This window comes from Mustela nivalis (assembly GCF_964662115.1).
Source record: "Mustela nivalis genome assembly, chromosome: 17".
Taxonomy (NCBI): domain Eukaryota; kingdom Metazoa; phylum Chordata; class Mammalia; order Carnivora; family Mustelidae; genus Mustela; species Mustela nivalis.
The window spans coordinates 59322628-59344383 of NC_139036.1; the positions used below are offsets into that span (position 1 = coordinate 59322628).

The 21756-nt window shown below is 61.7% G+C and overlaps 1 protein-coding gene and 2 long non-coding RNA genes across 12 annotated transcripts in view; 2 read left to right on the forward strand and 1 right to left on the reverse strand.

Moving 5' to 3' along the window:
• The window catches only part of LOC309850932, a 180482-nt gene extending 168910 nt beyond the window's left edge, over window positions 1-11572 (forward strand). Inside the window, exon 2 of the long non-coding RNA XR_014304537.1 lies at window positions 11471-11572. This is a non-coding gene — a long non-coding RNA (uncharacterized lncRNA). The remainder of the gene's footprint in view (window positions 1-11470) is intronic.
• Window positions 5393-21756, reverse strand: part of CANT1 (calcium activated nucleotidase 1) — a 29607-nt gene continuing 13243 nt past the window's right edge. For 3 of the 10 annotated variants that reach the window (XM_082705444.1, XM_082705442.1, XM_082705439.1), the window contains 6 exons: window positions 11938-12018; window positions 11583-11741; window positions 10429-10620; window positions 9865-9996; window positions 8530-8788; window positions 5393-6787 (listed from right to left, as the gene is read on the reverse strand). In XM_082705444.1, the coding sequence (XP_082561570.1) occupies window positions 5734-6787; window positions 8530-8788; window positions 9865-9996; window positions 10429-10620; window positions 11583-11741; window positions 11938-12018 (1877 nt within the window). In that variant the 3' untranslated portion in view covers window positions 5393-5733. Of the gene's footprint in view, window positions 6788-8529; window positions 8789-9864; window positions 9997-10428; window positions 10621-11582; window positions 11742-11937; window positions 12019-13415; window positions 13547-14150; window positions 14672-19074; window positions 21193-21756 lie in introns of those variants that run through there. The other 7 variants (XM_082705441.1, XM_082705443.1, XM_082705448.1 and 4 more) reach the window with 5 other exon arrangements.
• LOC309850927 lies at window positions 15604-17311 on the forward strand. Its single transcript, XR_014304531.1, has 2 exons — window positions 15604-16181; window positions 16787-17311. It is a non-coding gene; the product is annotated as an uncharacterized lncRNA (long non-coding RNA).

Sequence of the window (21756 nt, forward strand, 5' to 3'; positions counted from 1 at the left end):
GACCGATCAGACAGTGTCCAAGGGTCAGCTTCTTGGTCACTTCCCGGGGCTGGGCATGGGCAGAGGCGGGCACCAAGTCCTGTGTGCCGAGGTGGTCGAGGCCAGGAGACTCACTAGGCATCGGTGTCGTCTCGCGAAGTTGGATGGGAGAATCCGTGTCTCAAAGAAACTCGGGCCAGGAAGGGCAAGTTGTTCCCGGTCTGAATGGCCGTCCCCAGCCAGCAGAGGGGAGAGAGCTCCGCATTTTCAAGTGAGGGAGGAAATTCCCGAGGTCCCCATCCAGCTCCCGGCACCCAAGGGTGGTGTAGCAGGAAGCCAGGAGGTCCCCACTGGGACCAGGACGCCTCCCCTCGGCACCAGCAGGGTTCAGATTAGGGAAGGCAGGCAAGAGCAGAGCCACCCCCCGCGCCCGGACTCGGAACAGCCCCACGGTGGTCTGATGGTGTGCCCCCAAAAGATGGCTCTACATCCTGACCCCCAGGACCTCTGGATGTGACTGTGTTTGGAAAAAGGGTCTTTGGAGATGAAACTAAATTAAGGACCTGGAGATGAACTGCCCTGGATATAGGGGGCCTGAATGCAGTCACTGGTGCCCTTTTGAGAGAACGGGCAGGGGCACGGGAGACACAGGGGCTCGTGCTGATGGCCGCAGAGATGGGAGCGGTGCCTGTGGCCTCTAGAACTGGGGGAGGAGTCATTCCCAGCCACGCATGTGGGGGCCCCGGAAAACTGACACAGGCCTGGATCCCCACCAGGGTGCACCCTGATCTCCTCCAGCAGGGCTGGATGCTGGCTCTAGGGGGCACGTGGGGGTCACAGGTGCTGGTGCTGGCTGTCCCCACTGGGCAGGTTCCACTAAAGAGCATGCACCCTGGTGACTCATGTGGGCTGTTGTCCCTGCCTCACCCTGGGGCCCCACAGCCCCTTTGGCTGCTCCCTTGGCCATGCTGCCCCCTCCAGACCCTCCATCCCGTGGTTCAGCATACTGGGCTCTGCCTCGACCGTCTCCAGGAGCCCGTTCCTCTCTCCCTATAGGTCACAGCCCGTGGTGCCCCCAAGCCCCTATGTCCTAGCTCCCTTGGGGCACTAGCCGGTCGTGTTTGTCTCTGGTCGGCAGAGCCCCGGCCCACTGGCACGCGGGCAGGCGGCGGAGGGGGGCACGGGGTGCCAGCGCCTGTGCACACAGAGCCACCCGGTGGTGGCCCGCAGCGATGCGGGAGGCGGGGCCGGGCACTGGGCTCTGCGTTCCTTCCCTGCACATGCTTGGCGCTGAGCTCTGGCGGCCCCCCAGCGACATTCTTTCGGAGGATCAGCTGCTGCCACATCAAACCTTTTCTGTCCAGCGCTCGCTGGGGCCAGGGCCCGCCACCTTTGCCCGGAGCCACACGGGTGGGGCACAAGGAAGCCAGCGTGCATTTCGGCGCGTCCTGAGCATGTCTATGCATGGCCCTGGCCGAAACCCGAGGTGTGTGGGCCTGAGCAGCAAGCGGACTGCTTTTAAAAAGACTTTCCTTGTGTCAGAGTTCCTCAATTAAAAAAAAAGAAGAAGAAGAAGAAGAAGACAGTAAAGACCAGACAATAAAAACCTTTCATTGCACAAGGGACACACAAGTATTCTCGGGGTCAAAGGGCGGCCCACGCATCCCCTCCCCCCACAAAAACATGAAGACGGGTTCCCTGCTCTTCACCCCAAACCCAAAACGATGGCAGAGAGCGTGGGGGGCTCCCCTCGGCCCCTCCCTGGGGTCACCCCACGACAGCTCCGTGCAGGAGGGGTGGTCCCAGAAGGAACACCTGGGTCATCTGGGGCAGGGTCTGGGGGGTGGGGGACACGGAGACTCGGCAGACAGCCAGGAATGTTCTGCGGCTTGCTTGTCTGTCTGTCTAACTTGATACTGTGTCTGGAGTCACTTTCATGGGGCACACGTGGCACGAGAGCGTCCCTTTGAAGGGACCTCGTCTGCCCTGGACAGAGGCCGTGCTCTTTCCACTGTCCAGCCAGTCCCTCCTGCGCTTGCGACACCTGCTGCTGTGTGGCTGAGACCAGGCTGCCGCTCCTAGGTGGCCTCTCCGTGGGGCAGCATGTGGCTCGGCGTGGCGGGGACGGCTCGGGACGCTTTCGGAGGGAGAACGGTGGCAGCGGCATCCGGAGCCCAGGATCCCCGGAGCCGTGGGCGTGTCCGTGGCAAGGTGCCGGCGGTGTCAGTTCCAACTTCTCTACCGGGGTCCGGCCACCCTCAGCCCCTTGGCCGGGGCCGATTTCAAATGGCAGCTCCGGGGGGCCCCCGGGGTGTCAGTCAGTTAAGCATCTGCTTTCTGCTCAGGTCATGGACCCGGGGTCCTGGGATCGAGTCCTGCATGGGGCTCCTTGCTCAGCAGGGAGCCTGCTTCTCCCTTTCCTCTGCCTCTGCTCTCCTGTCTCAAATCAATAAATAAAATCTTAAAAAAAAAAAAAAAAAGAACCAACTAGCAGGTCCTCGGGACGGGCGGTGGCGGCCATTTTCCCTCCCTTGGCTCTCCAGGGGCCTCTCAGCGTGGGGCTCTGCCGCCGCGCGCCCAAGCCTGGGTTAGCGTCCCCCAGGAGGAGAGGCCCCCTGGAGACGGGGCCCGACGCTCCCAGCTGTCCCACCCAGGCAGGAGCCTGGCCAGCCCTGCGGGAGCGAAGAGGAACATTCCAGCAGAAGCCAGCCCAGGCGGCGATTCCCAGGGCCGGACGCCTTGTTAGTGGGCCAGTCACCCCAAGCACTGAGTTTCTGCATTGTTGCTCAGTCCCCGGTCCTGGTTCTTGAGCCTTCCCCTGCATTCCACTGGCTTTCTAGTTCCTTCCATAAACCTTCTTCTGCCTGGATTCAGCAGTCATCCTTGAGGTGACCTCCTGGGCCATAATGGCTGCTGGGTAACCTCGGGGACGAGGAGACAGCGGTGGGGAGAGAGGAGGTACCTACCCCCAGAAAGACGGCCCCATCTCTCCTGTGTGAGAGCAGAAGAAAGTATCTCGGGTAAGTCACCGCTATTTTGGGCTTTCATTATGAGCAGCCGACGCTAGAGATACCCTGTACAGGCGCATCCCCCAGAGGTCTGGTTTGCTGTTGTGCATCCGAGAGTCGTGCTGACCGCCGCAGCTGGCCGATGGGCAACGGAACTCCCCCGAGACCCATGAGCCGCTCAGTGCGACACCGAGGGAGGAACCCGGGACCCAGGACCCCAACGTGGGCACCTCGGTGGTGAATCTGTAGCCCGTAGCTGGACAGAGCTGGTCAGCTCTCTTCCCTGAATGCCGGAGGACACGGACCCCGGAGGGGGGCGCCCGGTGGCCGGGCTTCCTGACGGCAAGGGGAGGATGCGGCCAGCTGTCCACGAGGTGCGGGACCAGGGCAGATGCCTTCACGAGCTGCTAACCCAGGGGGCTTGAGCTTCACGAAGGTGCCCTGGGGAGCTCAGGGGGCCTGGCAGGAGGACCCCCCAGGAGGTGTCTGGGGGTCTGGAGTCAAGTCACGCCCCGCCCTCTTCAGCAGGGAACCTCTCTTCTCCCACCCACAACCAGCTTTGGGCCCCAGCACCCGAACGCGTGTCCCGGGCCGCCCTGCGGGAACTAGACGGGATCTGAGCTGCGAGCCGCAGGTGGGCGGCCCGTCGACCCCAGGAGCGTGGGTGACTCGCACCTACCAGGGCTCTCTTGCATCTCAGCCCACCCTCCCCCGGCCCCCTACAGCCTCGAGGGGGGAAAAACACAGGCCTGGCTTCCGGGGCGAAGGGCAGGCCAGCCCCACGTGGGAGGGGCTCCCTGTGCGCCGCCGTGGCCCTCGCTTAGAAACTGAAGGTTGAGCAGACATCGCACTCCCCATTTGGGTACAGGGAGGAGGGTCTGGGGCCCCGTGCCTGTGGAGAAGGCCAGGGCTTCGGTCAGAGAGCCGGGAGGGAAGGAGTAGTGGGGGCGTGACGGCAGGCCCGGGACCAGGACGAAGACAGAGGTCTTGGAAGTCACAGAGGGTGAGGACGTTTAAGTCCCGTGACTGCTCATGGAAAGGCCCCCCCGCCCCCCACCAAGAGACCATGTTTCTACCGCGAGACCCCTTCACGTCCCACCGAGGTGGAAGGTGACAGTTTCACCATGGCCTTGGGCCAGTCCAAGGGGGGTGGAGAAGGGCGGTTGGAGGGGAGCTGCGGGAGCGGTGCTGACCCTCAAAAGCATACGGAGCGGGGAAGGACCTCGGGCAGGCCTGGGGGGGTCCTCCTCCCATGGCCGGGCTGTGGGCTCCACACGGGCAGGGGCCACGGGGGCCGGGGAGCATAGGAGAGGAGAGCCGCTGTTGGTGCCACGGGCCTGACCGCACCACGGCGTGTCCTGCTGCATCCAGGGCGTATGGACACGAACGTTTGCTTTCTGTCGGCCTTGACCTGCTGCTGGGCCCGACGGCAGTGACCGGGCTCATCAACCGGCAACCGAAGCAAAATGACCAATGGCACAGGACGGCCACAGGAGTGGCCACGACGGCAGAGCTGGGGCCGGTGCGCCATCGGAGCTGGGGGCAGTGGCGGGGGTCAGGGGAGAGGATCGCGTCCCTGCGTCTGCAGCGGCGGGAGGGGAAGAAGTGTGGGGCGGGGCCTGCTGCCGCCATGGCTTCCCACCTTTTGACCCCCCCGCTCTTTCCACCGGGGGAGCCGGGTGCTGCCTCCCCTTCCTGAGGCCACGACCGGCCAGAGGCTCGTGCTCAGACCCCGGCTGAGAGTGGCGGGCGTCGTGGCCTGGGCTCAGCCAACCAGATGCTTTCACGAGGGACCCTGGGCCTGGAGCGTGTGTCACGGAGAAGCGGGGACAGTTCTGAGTTCCCACCCCCCTTGCAGTGGGGGTGGCCTTGGGCACCCAGAACCCAGGGGTGGCATTCTCTCTGGGCCTCAGACTCGGCCCCCCGCCACCTGGAGCCTGTGGGTCGCCCGGTACCGTTCAGCACGTCCGGCCGGCCGGGCTGCCCTGTCGTGGGTGTTGTGGTCAGCCACCTTGCTGAGGGCCACGGAGGTTGCTTCCAGGTCCCATTCTCACAGGCACGGGGTCCCCGTCCCTGCACAGGCGTGAGGATTGACAGAGGCGCGGAGCTGAGCACCGGTCGCTCCTTCTCCCTGGAGCGCACCCCCCCGTTTTCCTGCGCCGCTGCTCACTCCTCATGTCTAACCCCGAGTGGGTCCAGCCCCTGCCGCCCCCGCACCTCCTCTGGCTTCCTTCACCTGTCCCTCCAATTTTAACGACCCCGCATGTCTGTCTACTTGTGTCCTGACCCCCAGATGGTAGCTTCATGAGGACAGGGCCTGTGTCTGCTCATTCTGTGCCCCAGGGCCCAACACGCCCAAGGCCCGCATGCGGAATGGACTCATGACTGCGCACGAACGCGGGAACTTGGGAATCCCAAGGCCATCTTAGTGATCTCAGATGGGGGACAGCAGAGGACAGGGGAGTGAAAATCCAGCAGCTGCCCCGCCCAGGTCCCTCTGCTTCTCCACCTGGAAACCAGCCCGGCGGCGGCGGTGTGGGGGGTGGGGGTGGGGAGTGGTCCTGGGACTTCTGGGCCCAGTGGGAAGCATTTGTTGAAACCTTCCAGTACTTTCTCTAAGCTCAGCTCAATGAAAGCAGGAGCGCCCTCTGGTGGCCACTGTTGGGGATGGCCGCAGACAGGAAGCAGCTGTGGTGGGGGGGGAGTGTGTGGCTCTGGGAGGCCCCGGGGTTCTCCGCGCTCCTGTCTAGTCCACGCCCGAGGAGTTGGTCAGGTAGAAGGGGCGGATGACCGCTTGGTAGCTGCTGAAGGAGCCTGCCGGGCAGGGGAAGAGGGAGGCGCTCCGGGAACTGTTGGTGCCCAGGGCACTGGGGATCCTGGCCTTCTGCCCCTCGAAGTCGGTGACCTGGGCCACGAAGCGCCCCCCACAGACCATCAGGGCTTTGTTTTCATAGCCGATGGTGGGATCTGAGTAGTCAGACTTGGAGAGGCCCAGGAGGGGGACCTCGTCCGAGGAGCATGAGAACCCATAGTTCCAGCAGCTCTGGATGGTGGGCAGGTAGACCAGAGACCAGGAGATGCGCTTGTTCTGGAACAGGAAGCTGGGGTGCTGTGGGGTCTGGAAGGACCGGTAGTTGTCGTTCCAATAGCCGGACGAGACCTGGGAATTGCCGGAGACGGAGGCGCTCCAGGTGGGCGAGGTGTACAGCCGGGGCTGGTAGGCGTCCTCGCTGAGGTTCAGGCCCCTGTACTGCGCCAGCAGCCGCAGCGGCACGGTGTGGAATTCTAGGGCCTGCAGGATCTTCTTCTGGAACAGCGCCTCGTGGCCCCCGTACAGGGACAGGTTAAACTGCAGCTCGAACAGCACCTCGGGCAGCATCATGGGGAACCGGATCTGCTCCACCAGGCCTTCCACATCCCTGCGGGGAGGCTGCTTCTCCTGGCTCCACACGTCCAAGGCTGTCAGCAGCGCCAGCTCGCTGGGCACGACCAGCTCGCTCCTGGACAGCAGGACCTGCAGCAGGGCCATGGGCACGGCCGGCCAGGCCTCAGCCTGCGTCAGGGCCTCAAAGTTCCAGGCCAGGAACTGCACACACAGCTCCTCCAGCACGGGGTCCCGCGTGGCCAGGGCGTAGGCATAGAGATCCAGGGGCGTCTGGAAAGACGGGTCCTCGGGGAGGAGGATGGCAAAGAGGCTGGCGCAGAAGCTCTGCAGCTGCTGGGCGCCGTAGGCGGAGGCGAGCTTGTGGAAGCACTTCATGGACCCCAGGGAGACGGCCAGCCTCCGGGAGTAGAAGTACCTGGGAAGGAGCGAGAGCTGAGCACCCGGCGTCCCCTGCCCCTGCAAGGCAACGGGGTGCCCGGGCGTGTGCCAAACCTGCCTCTCCGATACCACCGTCGACCAGGTGCTGCCCACTGACCCACGGAACCCCCTGGGGTACCACCCATCGCGAGGGGCATTCTGTGCCCCATGGATTTATCCTTTGGGTCAACCCAAAGCCATGTGCACAGACAAGCAGGCAGATCCCAGGGTCCCGGAGCATGAGGCTCCGTCCCTCCCCCGTGACCGAGGCCGCCCCACCACCTCCTGCTCTCCGCCTTGCCCGTCACTGCGGACCCCTTGGCTGGGGGCAGGTGCCCGGAGCGGCGGTGTGGCACTGCCCCCTCTTCCCGCCGGCACAAGCCCAGCCAACCCCGTCGGTCCCCAGCACCTGTCTCGTGCTCCGTGACATGAGCGTCACCCCAGTTTGTCCCCCATCTGCTTCCCCTGCCAACTGGGAGCCCCTGCTCCTGGTGACCCAGGGCACGACTCCAGCTTGGCCCCGGGAAGGCGGGGAGTGGGACAGGCACAGGCCCTCCTCCTCAGACATCACAGAAATCCCTGACCCCGCTGGGAGGGGCGCAGGCTAGCTACCGACTCCTCATGTGGCTGGAAAGAAACCATTTTCATCTCTTTCCACGGCCATTTGTTGTTTTCTCTTAAATGTCGCTTCCTGCTATATAAAGCTTTAGGTCTCAAGAACAAGAAGGAACAGGTCTTTTTAAACGGATGCTTTCTGAACACCAGCCCCTGGAGGCCCCAGCAGGGCGGCCTGGCAGGAGCGACGGCCCAGGCACAGGGCAGGCTGGCCCCCGTGTGTCCGTTTCCTCATCCGGGGCATTGGCTCCCGCGCGCTGTGGAGCCCACCACGTGCACAGCGTAGCTGTGGGCAAGGGCCTGGGTAAGACTTTGTGATGATTTGGGGTCACAGGGGTGCTGCCTTTCCCACAAGCAAGGTCATTATGTGAGGAGCAGGAGGATGAACTCGTAACTGGGTTGTAGGTTCTTGGAAATCTTCTACCACAGCCTTACATTACTGAAGAGCTAGATGGGTGTGTGTGTGCGTTTCTGGGCCCCCGATTTCTTCCCAACTACATGCATGTCTGGGCCTCTCCAGAGGCTGTGTGATGTGGTGTTGGGAGGCAAGTGGCCCAGACCCGTGGCCTCGAGTGTGCAAGGAGCCTCCTGCTCTGGGCGACCCCCGGGGCCCCTTCCCAGCTCTGCCCTAGGCCCCTGTAGCCACCTCTCACCGAGCTGGGCCAGGCATCTCGTTCCTGGTGAGTTCGGAACCCACAGAGCACTGGGAACCTCTTAGAATAGTGGCACTTACTCCGGGAGGTTTTTTATGCAGTGTTTGGTGAAAGTTGGTCTATCTGTGTGTGTGTGTGTGTGTGTGTGCGCGTGGGTGTCCGTGCAGAGTATGCACGTCTATGCAGGAGTGTGTGAATGGGTGTGTGCACACAAGTGTGGCAGGGAGAGTGCGTGTGCACACTGGTGAGTGTGGAACACACATGACTGTAAGCCCAACCTGTGCACCCACAAGTGTGCGTGCGTGCACATGAATGAGTGTGGTTGCACGCAGGTGTGTGTGGGCGAGTGCGTGTGTGCCGTGCACGTGCGTGTGTTCGTGAGTGCACCGGTGTGCTCGGCGCTGTAGCCCTGGGGTTCGCTGTGGGAGGGGACGAGCCTGGGCCCTGGTACCCCCATCCCGGGGGCGGTCACCTGATGAAGTCTCTGACGACAGGCAGGCACTCTGCGTCCACCTCCATGGTGACCGTGCGGCCCGGCTCCTTCCACAGGGCCTGGGCCTCGGGGTTGGAAGACAGGATCAGCCTGTGGGCGCACAGGTCCAGGCCCTCCTGCTGCTGGTCCCGCACCCTCACCCTGATGGACAGGTCACAGCCCATCTGGCTGTCGAAGATCTGCTCGAGGGCCGCGGGGAGCTCATCCGACAGGTCCAGGGTGTGGGTGCTCCGGGTTCCTGGGAGGGGCGGCGGGGAGTATATGGTCAGGTCGGGCACCGTCGCCGAGAGCACTTCTCCTCCCTGGACGCAGGCTCCTCCCAGCCCCAAAGCCCAGGGTGCCGCTCGCGACTGCGGCCCAGAGCCCTCACCCCCGCCGAGCACCCGGGTCAGCTCCCCTGCTCCCCCACACTCAGGCGGCCCCTGCTGACCTCCAGAGCTCGAGGCCCCACCGTTTACAATCCGGACCCAACAAGCAGTGACCCAGGCAACCCCTTCTAAGAACCCAAACCTTCTCCCTGGTTTGACGGTCCAAAGAGTGAGGGTCTTCTGGAAACTCAGTTTCGAGCTTTGGGGTCCCCGGCAGCCTCCCTCAGGGACCGAGGCCTAGGAAGCAACTCCTCGGCGCCCCCCTCCCCGCGACAGTCCTAGCGCTGCGCTGAGAACTAAGCGCACCTGGTCTGTCTGTGCTGCCGGCAGGTGTGAGTCGGTCCCGACACGTCAACCAGGCGGGTTCAGCCCGCCCTTCCTCTGGCCCCCACTCCCACCGTGGGCTCCCCACCAGACTGCTCCCGGCCCTGCCCCATCCCACACCCCACCGCGAGCCCTCCACGCCGCTGCCCTATCCTTGTATCAATGCCCTGATGTGCCCTCTGGCCCCGTGCGAAGCCCGGAAGAAGGACAAGTGGACAACAGTGACGCTGGGCTGGGGGCGGCAGAACACAGCGCGCCTGCTGAGGTCAGCGCGTGTCGTGGGGCAGGGGAGAGGCGGGAGGGGCGGGCTTCCATCACGGGGCAGGTTGAAGGCACATTCTGCTTTCTGTGCAGGCATGTGGGCGCCACCTTCCACGTTGCAGAACGAGGACTGACAACGGGGAGAGGCTGGGGTTTAGAGCAGCAACAGGCAGGTGGCCCGCAGCTCTGGCCTGTTGGGCCCGGGTGAACACGGCCTCTGCGAGCCGCTCCATTGGAGGACGGTGGGGAGTTTGGAATCGCTGCTGAGCGGGGTGGGCTCGGGAGGTTGTCCTGTCCCCTCTGGGCCAGGGGGCGTCCCAGGGGAACTTGTTGCGGAGGGCGTGTGTGCCCCGGGGCTCACCGTTGGTGCAGACGGCGCTGGCGTCCTGACTGTGCCTGCACCGGCTCTTCAGCCAGCCCAGCGACGTGCAGTTGGCCAGCGAGGGCTCCGTCCCCGTGCACTCCACCTCGTCCAGCATGACCGGGCCGGTGCCTGGTGGCACAGCAAGGAGGATGGGGGTCTGGGCGGGGCTCGGGGGGAAGGGCCGGGCTGCTCCCCCAGAAGCCGTGCAAAGGCCGGAGAGCGGCCACAGGAGAAGAACTCTGCGGGCCTCCCGACCTGCGCTGCGACCGCAGCGCTCCATCCCCCCCGTCCCCGGGCCGTCCGCCGCCCAGTAGAACGCGGGGCTGCTCGAGCGCACCTCCGGGTTTAAGCTTGGAACTCTGGGCCATAAAGCAGCCTCTGCCGAGGAGTTGGCCTAGTTCTGTGTCATCAGAACCACCTCCCTGCACCAGACTCGGGGTGGGGGCGTTTCAGGAAGGGACGCGCCCCGAGGGAATAGGGCGGCAGGTCCCCAGTGTCTCCGTGAGGAGGGCCACGCGCGGGTCTTAGGTGACGGTCCCTTCCTGGGGCAGGCAGGCCTACCTGGCCCAAAGGCTGCTCCGCCCAGAGCCTCAGTGGCATTCGTAAACCCCAGGGCCCGGCAGACGACGCTGGCATCCGTCAGGTCCCACAGGTTGTCACACACGGTCCCCCACTGGCCTCTGTAGAAGATCTCCACGCGGCCCTCGCTGGGGGTGTTCCCGTCCGCCAGCCGCATGTCCCCATCTTCTGCGCCTACGGGGCTCCCGAGGGCACAGGCATCAGCAGGGATGGAGGCCAGGCAGCCGGGACCCCGTCCCAGCAGGGACCCTGCCTGTCACCTCCCCCACCTGGAAGCGTCACTTGTCAAGTTCCTCCCCGGGGGGGGCCACTGCCCCTGTAGCCTTATAGCCCCCCATGCCTCCCCCCATCCCACTGGGGAGGAGTGGGAGACGTGCACCCTCTCAAGGGTAAAGCGCCTTTTCTTGTCTTCAAGACAAGGGGCGGAAGGGGGAACCAGGGCTCTAGCACCTGAGGGTAGGGGAGGTGGGGCCCCCGGGAAGAACAGGGGAGGAGGAGGGGCCCACGCTGCCCCCACCTGAGGGTGTACGGGCCTTGGGGTGCACCGAGCGCATGACGGTGGGAGGGCTGTGGGGGGAGTCCTGGGGCAGCAGGCCCGGGGACCCCCAGCCCAGGGAACCCCAGAAACACTGGCAGAATGAGTCGGGTGCAGAGACAAAGTGGGACTGTTCTGGGCCGGGGGGCCGGGTGCCGTGTCGGAGGGCGGTTCTCAGCTGGGGGAGTAGCCAGGCTCCACGGGGTCTCCTGAGCCCAGGGTGCAGACAGCACGAGGACCGGTGTCCAGAACACTGGAAGTCTGACTGTGTGGAAGGGTCCTGACTCATGCACCCACCCCCGCTCTCTGCATTTGGTCTGTCCAATGGGCTCCTCCTGCTCGGTCCCTCTGGTTCCCACGGGATGAAATCAAGAATCCCTTGTTATGGGGCGCCTGGGTGGCTCAGAGGGTTAAGCCTCTGCCTTCGGCTCAGGTCATGCATGATCTCAGGGTCCTGGGATCGAGCCCCGCATCGGGCTCTCTGCTCAGCAGGGAGCCTGCTTCCCCCTCCCTCTCTGCCTGCCTCTCTGCCTACTTGTGATCTCTCTCTGTCAAATAAATAAATAAAATCTTAAAAAAAAAAGAAAAAAAGATGGGACACCTGGGTGGCTCAGTTGGTTAAGCGGCTGCCTTCGGCTCAGGTCATGATCCCAGCGTCCTGGGATCGAGTCCCACGTCAGGCTCCCTGCTTCTCCCTCTGCCTCTGCCTGCCACTCTGTCTGCCTGTGCTCACTCTCTCTGACAAATAAATAAATAAAATCTTTAAAAAAAAAAAAAAAAGAAAAAAAGAGAATCCCTTGTTACCCCACAGAACCTACAAGCCACCGTCACTTAGGATAACCCGGGCTTCAAGCAGGAGAGAAGACCCGGGCTGACCCCGCGACCGAAGCCCCGAGCAGAACGCTGCCTCGATTCTCAAGGGGGAGTGGCAGCTTCTCCAACACGGCACAACTCACCTTGAGTCCCTGCCGCCAGCAGCCACATCCAGAGGAGCAATGGGACGGCCATAGCCTCTCCGGGGAGGGGGGGCCCCTGTCCTGGGGTGGAAGGAAGCAGTTGAGTCAGAAGGCAGAGCTGGACAGCCCTTGGGAGCAGGCCCTGTCTGTCCAGGACCGTTTAGACCCTGTGTATGGAGGACGACAGCCGGGCACAGTCCCTGCTCCTCTGAGCTGTGAGGGTGACGGGGGTCCCTCACCTGCTGGGGGAGGTAGTCCTCCAAGGAGGAGTAAGACTTGCCCAGACAGACCAGGGAAGGGGGCCCGGGGGAGGTCTCTGAGCAGCAGGACAGTAACAACAGAAGCCCTTCTCCGAGAACCAGGCCCTGGGTGTGGCTGCCAGTAGGGCTGGGAGGGGCGGGTAGGAGGAGGATTCGGGGGCCTGCGGGCCCGACAGGAGCGGCCTGGTGGGCCTTGCTAGCGGTCGGCTTTATCTTCAGGCCGCTGGGCCCCTGGGGGAGTGCCTGGAGAGCTGTCTGTGAGCCCCCGAAGGGAGGGGACGCGTCAGGAGGCCACAGAGAGCCAGGCAGGACTGGCAGAGAGGGCCGGAGGCGGCGGCTGGGAGGGTGATGCAGGGCATCAAGGCTGAGGTCTGGGTCGGACTCTGCAGCTGGGTAGGGGCTGGGGGAGCAGGCGCCTGGGTGGGGACCTGCCTGAGGTCAGTGTCCCCAAGAACCAAAGGCTATGAGACGCTGGGGCCACCAAGACCGCACAGTCAGCCTGGATGGGGCCCAGGGGGTGTAGGGAGGCCCAGCTCTTCCAGCTTTTGTCTGGGGTTCTTGCTTCTCTAGAATCCTCGGGGCTTGCTCCAACCTGCTCTCCACCTGCTGTGTCCCCGCCATGTCCTGAACATGGACGAGCCAGTCCTTGTCTCTCGGGCTCCAGAGAATCTCGTGGCCCCCGCGGCACTCCTGGGCGCAGCAAGAGGCTGCTGTTGCAGGCACCCCTACCGGTCAGGGCCTGCTGACCCCAAGACAGCACCCCGCTTCTGCATTAACAATGGCCAGTCGTGCCTGGTGTATTGTACGCAAACGTGGCTGCCCTTACGGTGTTCACGGCCACCTACTGTAGCCTGATTCCTTCTCCCACTTGTGTGGTTGGGATAGGGACTGCTTGCCCCTGGCTCATTTGGTGCCTTTTGCAAATTAGAAAAAGATACTTTTCCTTTAGACATGCGTAGGCCTGGGCCGAAATGCACAAACTGGGGAAAGCGCACTGGGCTGAATTCCAAGCCTGCTTGCCCCTTTGTCCTTGTGCAGTGAGCAACCTGAGCAGCTGTCCATACAGAGACCTTCTGGATCTGGGAGCAGCCGTGATGGTCCCTGGGCTGAGGAGGAGCACCAGATCCCCAGTTGGGATAAAAGGGGGAGATTATGCCCACTAGGTGACGTTGGGTAGAGAGAGGGACACCCACCTGAGAGTAAGAGGCACAAGCTTACCTGCCTGAGGCAAGTTCTGTCGGCTGCCCTGGAGCCTCGCCCCTTCCTGCCGCAGGCTCCCTCTGCAGGCTGGCCTTCCACCCAGAAAACCCTCCCAGTGTGCAGTGTGGTCAGGCTCGTCCCAGGAAATACTAGAGAAAACAGTCTAGTTTCGATTCCTAGAAACCACCTGACTCGGGGTTCTTCTGGGGTTGGCTGCCGACAAGACTCCCCGGGCCCCTCCTCCCCCTCAGCTCCGACCGTGGGTGTCGGGGTGGTGGAAGCCTGAGCGGGGAGGCACAGCTGCCCATCACCAGAGCAAGACGGCCAAGAGCCACGCGTGAATGTCAACAATCTTCCAAGCCGGAAGGGCCCCCAGGGCTGGCGTTGGGGGAGGGGGGGAGGGGTACAGGGCGAGGCGGAGTGGGGGCAGGGTTGTGCCGGTGTGACCGGGCGCTCCCCCTGAACGCTCTGAGCCGTGTCCCAGGTCTGGCACGTGGCCAGCAGAGTGGACGCCGCCGGGATGGCCGCTCACTCTGTCTGCCTGGCTCTGAGCGTTTGGCAGGCCTGACCCCCCAGAGAGGCTCCACCCTGTGAGGCCACACGGACCCATCCCCCAACAGCGGGAGGGAGGCTCTGAGACATGAGACAACACGCCCTGATGTGCAGCCGGCCCTGGGAAGAGCTGGCCCCACACGCAGCAGCGTCCCCCAGAGCCTGTGCTGGTCACCGTCACCGGCAGAGGATGTCACCCACCCCCGAGGCCGGCTGTTCTCCCGGAGTCTCTCTCCCGGCGGGGCAGGGGATGCAGCTTCTGGAGTGGCTGTAGAGAGTGGAGCCCACCTTCTGGCCATCCCCGGCCTCTGGGAGAAAGTGGCACCGCGGTTTCCCCTCGGAGAAGCACCCTCTCTCGCTCCCAGGTTGTGCTCTGAGGACCCCAGGCTCCGCCGGAGTCGAACCCAGAGCTGGCAGCTCAGAGCCCTGCGGACCCCTTGCTACAAGGACGGGGTCAGGGAGGGCCCGTGAGGGCACCCGGCGCAGTGAGAGTCAGCTTCGCCTCTTGGAGGGGAAATGGGGCAGAGCCGGGACACAGAGACAGTAGCAGGTCCTGATGTGATGGTCTGAGCCACCGGCTCCAGCTGGCCTCGAGTCAAGGTCAAGCCCCGGGATTTGCGTTTAAATGAGGCAATCAGCGCCCTCTATGTTTTGGTCACCTGCATCCCAAGGTTCTGGATGGGGGCGGTCCTTCGGGTCGTCCCCTGGTCTGCACGCGAGAATCAGGTGGGAATTTTACCAACTCCTGACGCCTGTGTCCACTCAGTCACCGTCTCTGCGTGGGGAGCGGCACAGGTATTTTAAAGCCTTCCAGGTGGCTGCCATGTGCAGCCAGGGCTGCCAGCCACTGACAGAGACACACTGTCTCCCTGGCAGCCTGTGGTCCCGGGGGTGAGGTCACGCATTTAATGGCTCTTTGCCCAAGACACGAGGTTTTGGGGGGTCCCAGGGTTCATCTGACCCCCTCCAAGGAAACTGCAGGATCTGGAAATAGCGCTGGCGGAAGAGACAGAGAATCTTAAGGAGGCGCGGGGGAGGTAGGTGGTGGGGGGCAAGCAGCTCCTGCCCGCTGGGTCTGCAGCAGCCACGGGCGCCGGCCAGGAGAGCGCCCCCTGCCGGCCACCCCGCTCCACTCTAACAGAGCCTCCCTTTAAAACTCAAGTTGCCAAAGCCTTAGCCCCACAGTCCTGGGAAGTCCTTCAAGTGGAAGGGAGTAAAACACAGGACCGGGGCCTCTTCGCGGGACCAGCTTATGGCTATCTGCTTCCCCGGGGCTTTCTGCAAGGGCACCACGGACCTGGCACTTGAGATTCCTGGTCCGGCGCCGAGTGGCTCAGTTCAGAGGAGGCTGAAAGCCCCGCACACTGCGGATGCCTGGGCCCCTGGCTGTGATGGGGTGCACGCTGCTGCTGTCCCCAGGAAGCCACCACCACCGAGGCACGAGAGATCGCTCAGCCAGCCTGTGGGCTACCCCACCTCCTGCCCAGTGTCCATGCCACCAGCTACTGCCATGGACTGTGCACACGTGTGATGTTCACGCCGTGCTGGGAGCAGCTGCTCTTCTTAACCCCCTCCGTAGGCGAGGAAACGGAGGAGCAGAGAGACAGCATCCAGCGGGAAGGGCAGACGCTGGGATTCAAACCCACACCTTGAACTCACAACTCTGCCATCGAGACCAGAGCTGAGATCAAGAGTCAGAAGCTTAACTGACTGAGCCATCCTGGCGGCCCTGGATATTTAACATTTTAAGAAACTATCCGACTACTTCACGCAGTGGCCCGACGGCTCTGCGTCCCTGCTGGCAAGCATCGGAGTGTCCCGGCCACTCTACGTCTTCACCGACCCTTGGCGTCGCCAGTCTCCTTAACTGCACCCTTTCTGGCGGGAGCGCAGTGGGGCCTCATAGTGCCTACGCCACTGAGCTCTGATACGCTTGCTGTTGCTCGCGTTTTAAGTTGGGCTGCCTGTCTTCTTACTGAGCTGTCCATGTCCTCTACACACTGCGAACGCAAGTCCTTCAGCAGATGGGGTCTGCAGATCTAGTTCTCACCTTCCCATGCCTTTTCATCTTCACAGCGTCCTCTGAAGGATGAAGCTTTCAAATCTAGATGGAGCTCAAAGTGTCATTGTTTTGGTGACACACGGAAGATGTCTCTGCCTGACCCAAAGTCCATGGGCTTCTGGAATTTCGTAGCGTTCGTTCCTGCCTTTAGTTCTATGATCTGTCCTGAGGTAATTTTGCAAATGGTGGGAGCTAAGGGTTCCAGTCAATGGTCTCCACAGAGATCAGACTTGTCCCCACACCACTTACACAAAGACAACCTTCTCCCCCCAGTAAACTGCCCTGGCCCCTTGGCCCCGAAGCCATGGACCACACACAGGGGCCTATTTACGGGCTCCTTCTGTTCCTTCGATGTACAGGTCATTGTTCTCCTGCCAATACGACAGCTTGGGTTGCTTATTGCTTAATATATATGAAGTCCGGAAGCCAGACAGTGGAAAGCCTGTGACTCTGTCCATCTCAGATTTAGCAGTCCCGTCCGTCGAGACGGCACATCGTTCCGTGTCCTCGGGCTTTGAGCTCATCCGTGTTAACAGTTTCGGTCTATACGCCTTCCCCGTGCTGGTATCTAACGATTTCCATCTATTGCGTGGTTTCCAGTCGCTCGCTGGAGCTACACGGGAATGTTAGTTTCTGTGCGGGCACCACACGTCCCTTGGCTTTGCTAAACTCAGCTGCTAGTTCCGGTGGCCCTTCTTTGGAGATGTCTTCGGCTTCTCCATCCAGTCCGTCTCGTCATCGGCAAGTTAAGACAGTTTGGTTCTTTCTCTTCCAGTCTGGGTGACTGTCTTGTCCTTGCCTCGCTGCGCTGCCCGGGACACCCCAACAGACGACTGTGGCGGAGCGTGGTGAGCGCAGCGACGGTGCTTCCAGGCGTGGTAACCGGGAGGGTTGGCACCGGAGAAGGCTGCGTGCGGGGAACAGAGCTTCACTGAGCTCGGCAACGTCTGCTGTTCAAAATTATTTCACCGTAAGAAGCTAAGTGGTGGCGCGGGGGTGGGGACAGTGGCCATACTTGCCTTGTTTCCAGAGCGTTTCTCTGGAACAGCACCACGCAGGACATGAGCTGGAGGGTTTTGCATGTCCCCTTCACCGGGTTAGAGACGATCCTTTTCCGCGCGGTTCGCTAAGAGTTTTGTTTGCTTGTTTTTAAAATCATGAATGGATAGTGAGTCTGGCAAGTCCTTTTCCTGTATCTTTGGAGATGATCATATGGTTTTTCCTTCTTAGTCTGTCCATGTGGTGGATTTGGGCGATTTTCAAATATTAAACCACTCTTGCATTCCCAGAGTAAGACACACTCTCTCATGAACTATTTTCACTTTCATACGCAGCCGGATTCAACCAGCTAAAGGTTTGCTGAAGGTTTTTCATCTATGTTCATGGGGGGATACTAGTCTAGATTTCTTTCTTTCTTTTTTTTTTTTTTGTAACATATTTGTCTGGTTCTGGTATCAGGATAGGGAAGCCCATGAAATGAGTTGGGAAGTGTCCAAAATCATAGAAGACTTTGTGGGGGCTTGGCATCATTTCTTCTTCAAATCTTTGATCCGATTTACCAGGAAAACCATTTTCTTTGTGTGGAGGCATTTTATTTTTGTTTTATTTAGATCTTTTTAACAATTTTACTAAGGTGCAGTTTACTTTGGGACTCACCGATTGAAGTGTACATGACAGGGTTAACACTGGGGAAGCAGCTAACCTCGGGCGCTGTGTTTCACTCCGCTCCAAAGTGGCTTTCGGGAGTTTTCTCTTTGCTGATCAGCTGCGCCTGAATAGACGGAGAACCTCGGGGGCCAAAGTCACCACGTGTGTTGGCCACCGGCTCACGGCTTCTCCGAGAGCTCACGGCGGGTTTTCGGATCCTTCCTCCTCGCTTTGCGATGCCCTGTCTCCTCCTGCCCCAGGCTGATGCGCTCCTGTGTCTCCCTCATGGCTCTCCTGGGACTGTTCTCGCCAGGATCGCCAAGAACACTGGATCCTCCTTGTCGCTCAGTCCACGAATACTTCTAGACATTCCTGCTTGACCTCCCTGGGGTGTTTGATGGGTCGGGCTCCCAGCAGGAAACAGATGGCTCCAAACGGGGGTCACCGAGGAGGCTTGAAGAAGGGCTAGTTACAAGGTGTGAGTGAGCAGGGGAGGGACACCACAAGGGCTCGAGTGGAATCTGGGGCTCGGCTGCTCTCAGGCCGGGAGGGACCAGGGCAGGGAGCACTCGCTGGAGCACGGGCTGAGAGAGTAGAGGGACTCGCCTGGCGCGACCGCGCCCGAGGCAGCCCTGCGGGAGGGAATCTGGGACCCCCAGCTCATCCTCCTCCCTCCTGCCGGTCAGGGTCATCTCAGAGGGCATAGGTGAGGCTCACTCCGGGCAGTCTCTGGGGACCAGAGCAGGGCTGGGAGGGGAAGGGAGGGTCTGAGGAGACAAAAGGAACTGTGGGCGCACTTGGCTCACGAGACCTCACGCTCTCGTGGTTTCTCCTCTTCCGGACCCAGCCTCCCCTTCCAGTGCTCTGGGGGCTTCGATGTAGAGCTGCCTCGGATCCTGCCGCCTCGGGAACTGTCATCCCCACAGCTTCACGGCCACGCTACCGAGGCCCTAACAGGTCTAGACCTTCCTGGGATCCTCCTCCTGCCCAGTGAGCCGGGGCGCCCCAGGGCCCAGGCAGCCGCGGGGGAGGGGGGAGCACACAGTAACCAAGCGAGCACCGGGCTTCTCCCGACAGCATCCGCCCTTTACAGACGAGGAACCCGAAGGACAGAGAAGTTAGAGAAGCTGTCCCAGGTCACGTGCAAGTGAGGGGCCAGGACTGGAGCCTGCGAGGGGCTTCCCAGCCTGTAATCTTAACCACTATGACCCAAAGAGACTTCTTCAGATTCAGGAAAAAGGACTGGATGATTCATTTTCCAGAAAAGTCCTTCCCCATCTGCCGATGGTGCCTGTCCCGTGAACTCCCCTGGCATGTCAGACCCCAGCCTCAGACAGCTGTCTTGTGAAACCACTGCAGCTCTGGCTCCGCAGGCCCTCAGCCACCACCCAACACAGACCAGGAGACAAAGAGAACTCACAGTCCCCTCTGGCACTTTATTGTTTACAAAACAACGGCTCCAGTTGGAAGGGACACAATCCTTTTGCAGACAGTAGCAGATACAAGAAACCAAAACCCCTCTCAGTTTAAAGAGCTGAAAATCACAGACAGCTCTAATGTTCTTCAGGGCACCTAAGCCATGACTTAAAGGTCTCAACTTGGTGACTGTTCCGAGCCCTCCGACTTCCCTAATTCCGCCTCTGTCCTAAAAACTCACACAGCCCCAGCATCAGTGACATTCATCAAGGACGTGGGTCTGGGAGCCTGGCCAGGCAAAGTCAGAAAAGACTCGGGTCTTTCAGGCTGTGTCCAGCGGGAGCCGAGGTCCAGAGAAACGTGTCACATTCTTCTGCTGCCCGTCCCGCCGTGGAAGAAACACACGGCAGCACAAGACGGACCCTCACTGGGCTCCTTCCTAGAGTCTGTGGGAAAGTCTGACGGCCGTTCCCAGGCCATCCCCCTCACCCCGCACATCCTCCTGAGGGGAGAGCAAGCTTCAGGGCAGGGGCGCTACGGGCTGATGGTGGGGCCCTTCTTGGCTCCCGTCCGGCCTCACCTGTCCTAACCCTCTGCCTTCGCCCTGGAGCACGGAGAAGAGGCCAAAGGATGCAGACAGGCAGGGTTTGTGCGAAGTTTCCAGAAGAAAAGACTGCGAAGCTCCTCAGGGAAGGGGGAACAAAAGGTCGGGGACAGAAGCCATGGGGCCAGGCAGGCATCACCACTACCCTCTGGAGGACAGAGCCCTGCAGCCGGGACCCAGGGCGGGTGTGGCAGGACGCAGGGTCCCACTTGGGTCAGGAAGCACAAGATAACATTTGTGGAAGCCTTTCAGGGCATGACAAGCTCTGGGAGCTGGTTGTAAGAAGCATCGCTTCACCTTTGTATCCTCTGACCAAGGACTGGGAAACGTTAAAATCTTATCTTACCAACGGTCAGAACTTAACGCCAATCTCCCCGCCGCTGGAAACGAAGTTGTTGACTGTGGGACTTTGCTCTGTGCGATCAGATTTGGTGATTCCAAGAAAGGAAATTGGTTAGATTAAAATAAGTTAATAATTACAACTTCAAAGTGCCGCACGGCCACAGAAGTTCCCCCGAACGGAGCACTGGAGTCGGCCATGCGACGTGGAGACTGATGCCAGGCTGAGGACAAGTGAGCGGAGGGAGGCGAACCTGGAGCGCCCTCACCCGCCAGCCCTGCGATTCTCTGCAGTGTAGACAGACGCTTTCCCAGGAGAGCTGGATTTAATGCACGAGGTTCACGAAGGAAGAAGGAGGTGGCCTGGGAGTGTCTGACCTGCCGGTCCACTTCGGACTCGCTGTCTCCTTCCCAGAGGGGCACAGTGCTGGGCGCACAGCAGGAGCGCACGATTCACTGAGTGGGCGGAGGACCGAGCAGAAAGAGGAGAAAGAGGTCGGAGGGAGGGCAGGGCCAGGTTCCGGGGGCAGCTCAGGGTGCCTGCAGGGACAGCTCCCGCCACCAGATGGCAGCGCACACGGGTCGGTGCCCCATGGGGCCAGGCCGCGTCCCCAGCTCCAGGGACTCCCACGAACCCTGGGGCTGAACTCCCTAAACCAGGCAAACACCGTGGAGCTCGAAAAGGAAAAGAAAGCAAAACAAAACACCACAGAAAAGTGCCGTCTCTGGTTTTTATGGAATTCGCGTCCTGACGGAGCTGAGAACTGTCCAGCTCTAGGCCTTGCTGGTCTGAGTTTTGTCCGTTTAAATAAACTCTATTCCTTCATACTTCACGTTGCCGATCTTGGTCTCGGGCAGGAGGAAGCGGCCGTCCAGTGTGAAAGCCATGATGTAGGTGGCGACCTGGCCCCCGTCCTCCTCAGACTTGAGGGCCACAATGATCTGGTCGTCGGTGTTGGGGATGAACTTGAAGGAGGAGAAGCCGTGCGTGGGGATCACGTCCCCCACGCGGCTGACGGAGATGTGGCCGAAGTCCTGCGCGGCGCTCAGCAGCAGGTTGGTGCCCCGGTGCTCGTCGTCCTTCTCGCTGTACCGCTCGTGGCTGGCCCGGCGCGGCAGGAAGAACCAGCGCTGCAGCGTGTCGCTCCAGCAGGCAGATTCGTGAATGAGGTAGCCTGGGGACGCACGACAGACCCACAGGTCACCAGACTGCCCAGGGGGCCCGGCCCCGCCCCACCCATGACCAGACGTGGGCAGGACGGTCCGCATACGGGGGTGTGCCCGCGGCGCCTCCTTCCCCGCGCGGGCTTTATGCCGCGGACGCTGCGAGGTGGTGGCCTGTCCCGTCTGTTGGGGCAGCGTCCCCACTCAATCCTCCTCAGACCTCCCTCTGTCCCACAGGCCTCTCCAGCTGTCCTTGTTTAGATTATCCAGAGTAACGAAGACCACACGGGCCCTTCGGTCGTCCGCGCCCCATGTCTGGTCACCTGCGGCCCTGAGTTCTGCTGCATCTCTGTGTCCCTGGTGCTGAGGAGCACAAAGCGGGGCCAGGGGAAGGGAGCGGGTTTGATTTGTCAGGCAGAGGTCGGGGCCGGGGCAGGGGTTGCTCCGAGTCGAAAAGGAAGCAGCAGCCTTCTATCTGGGGGCCAAGCAATGTCCTCAGCGTCACGCTCCCCAAGCCTAGAGCTGCCTGACCGCTCTGAGCCGGACAACCCCCCACCACACACGGCACAACTCCT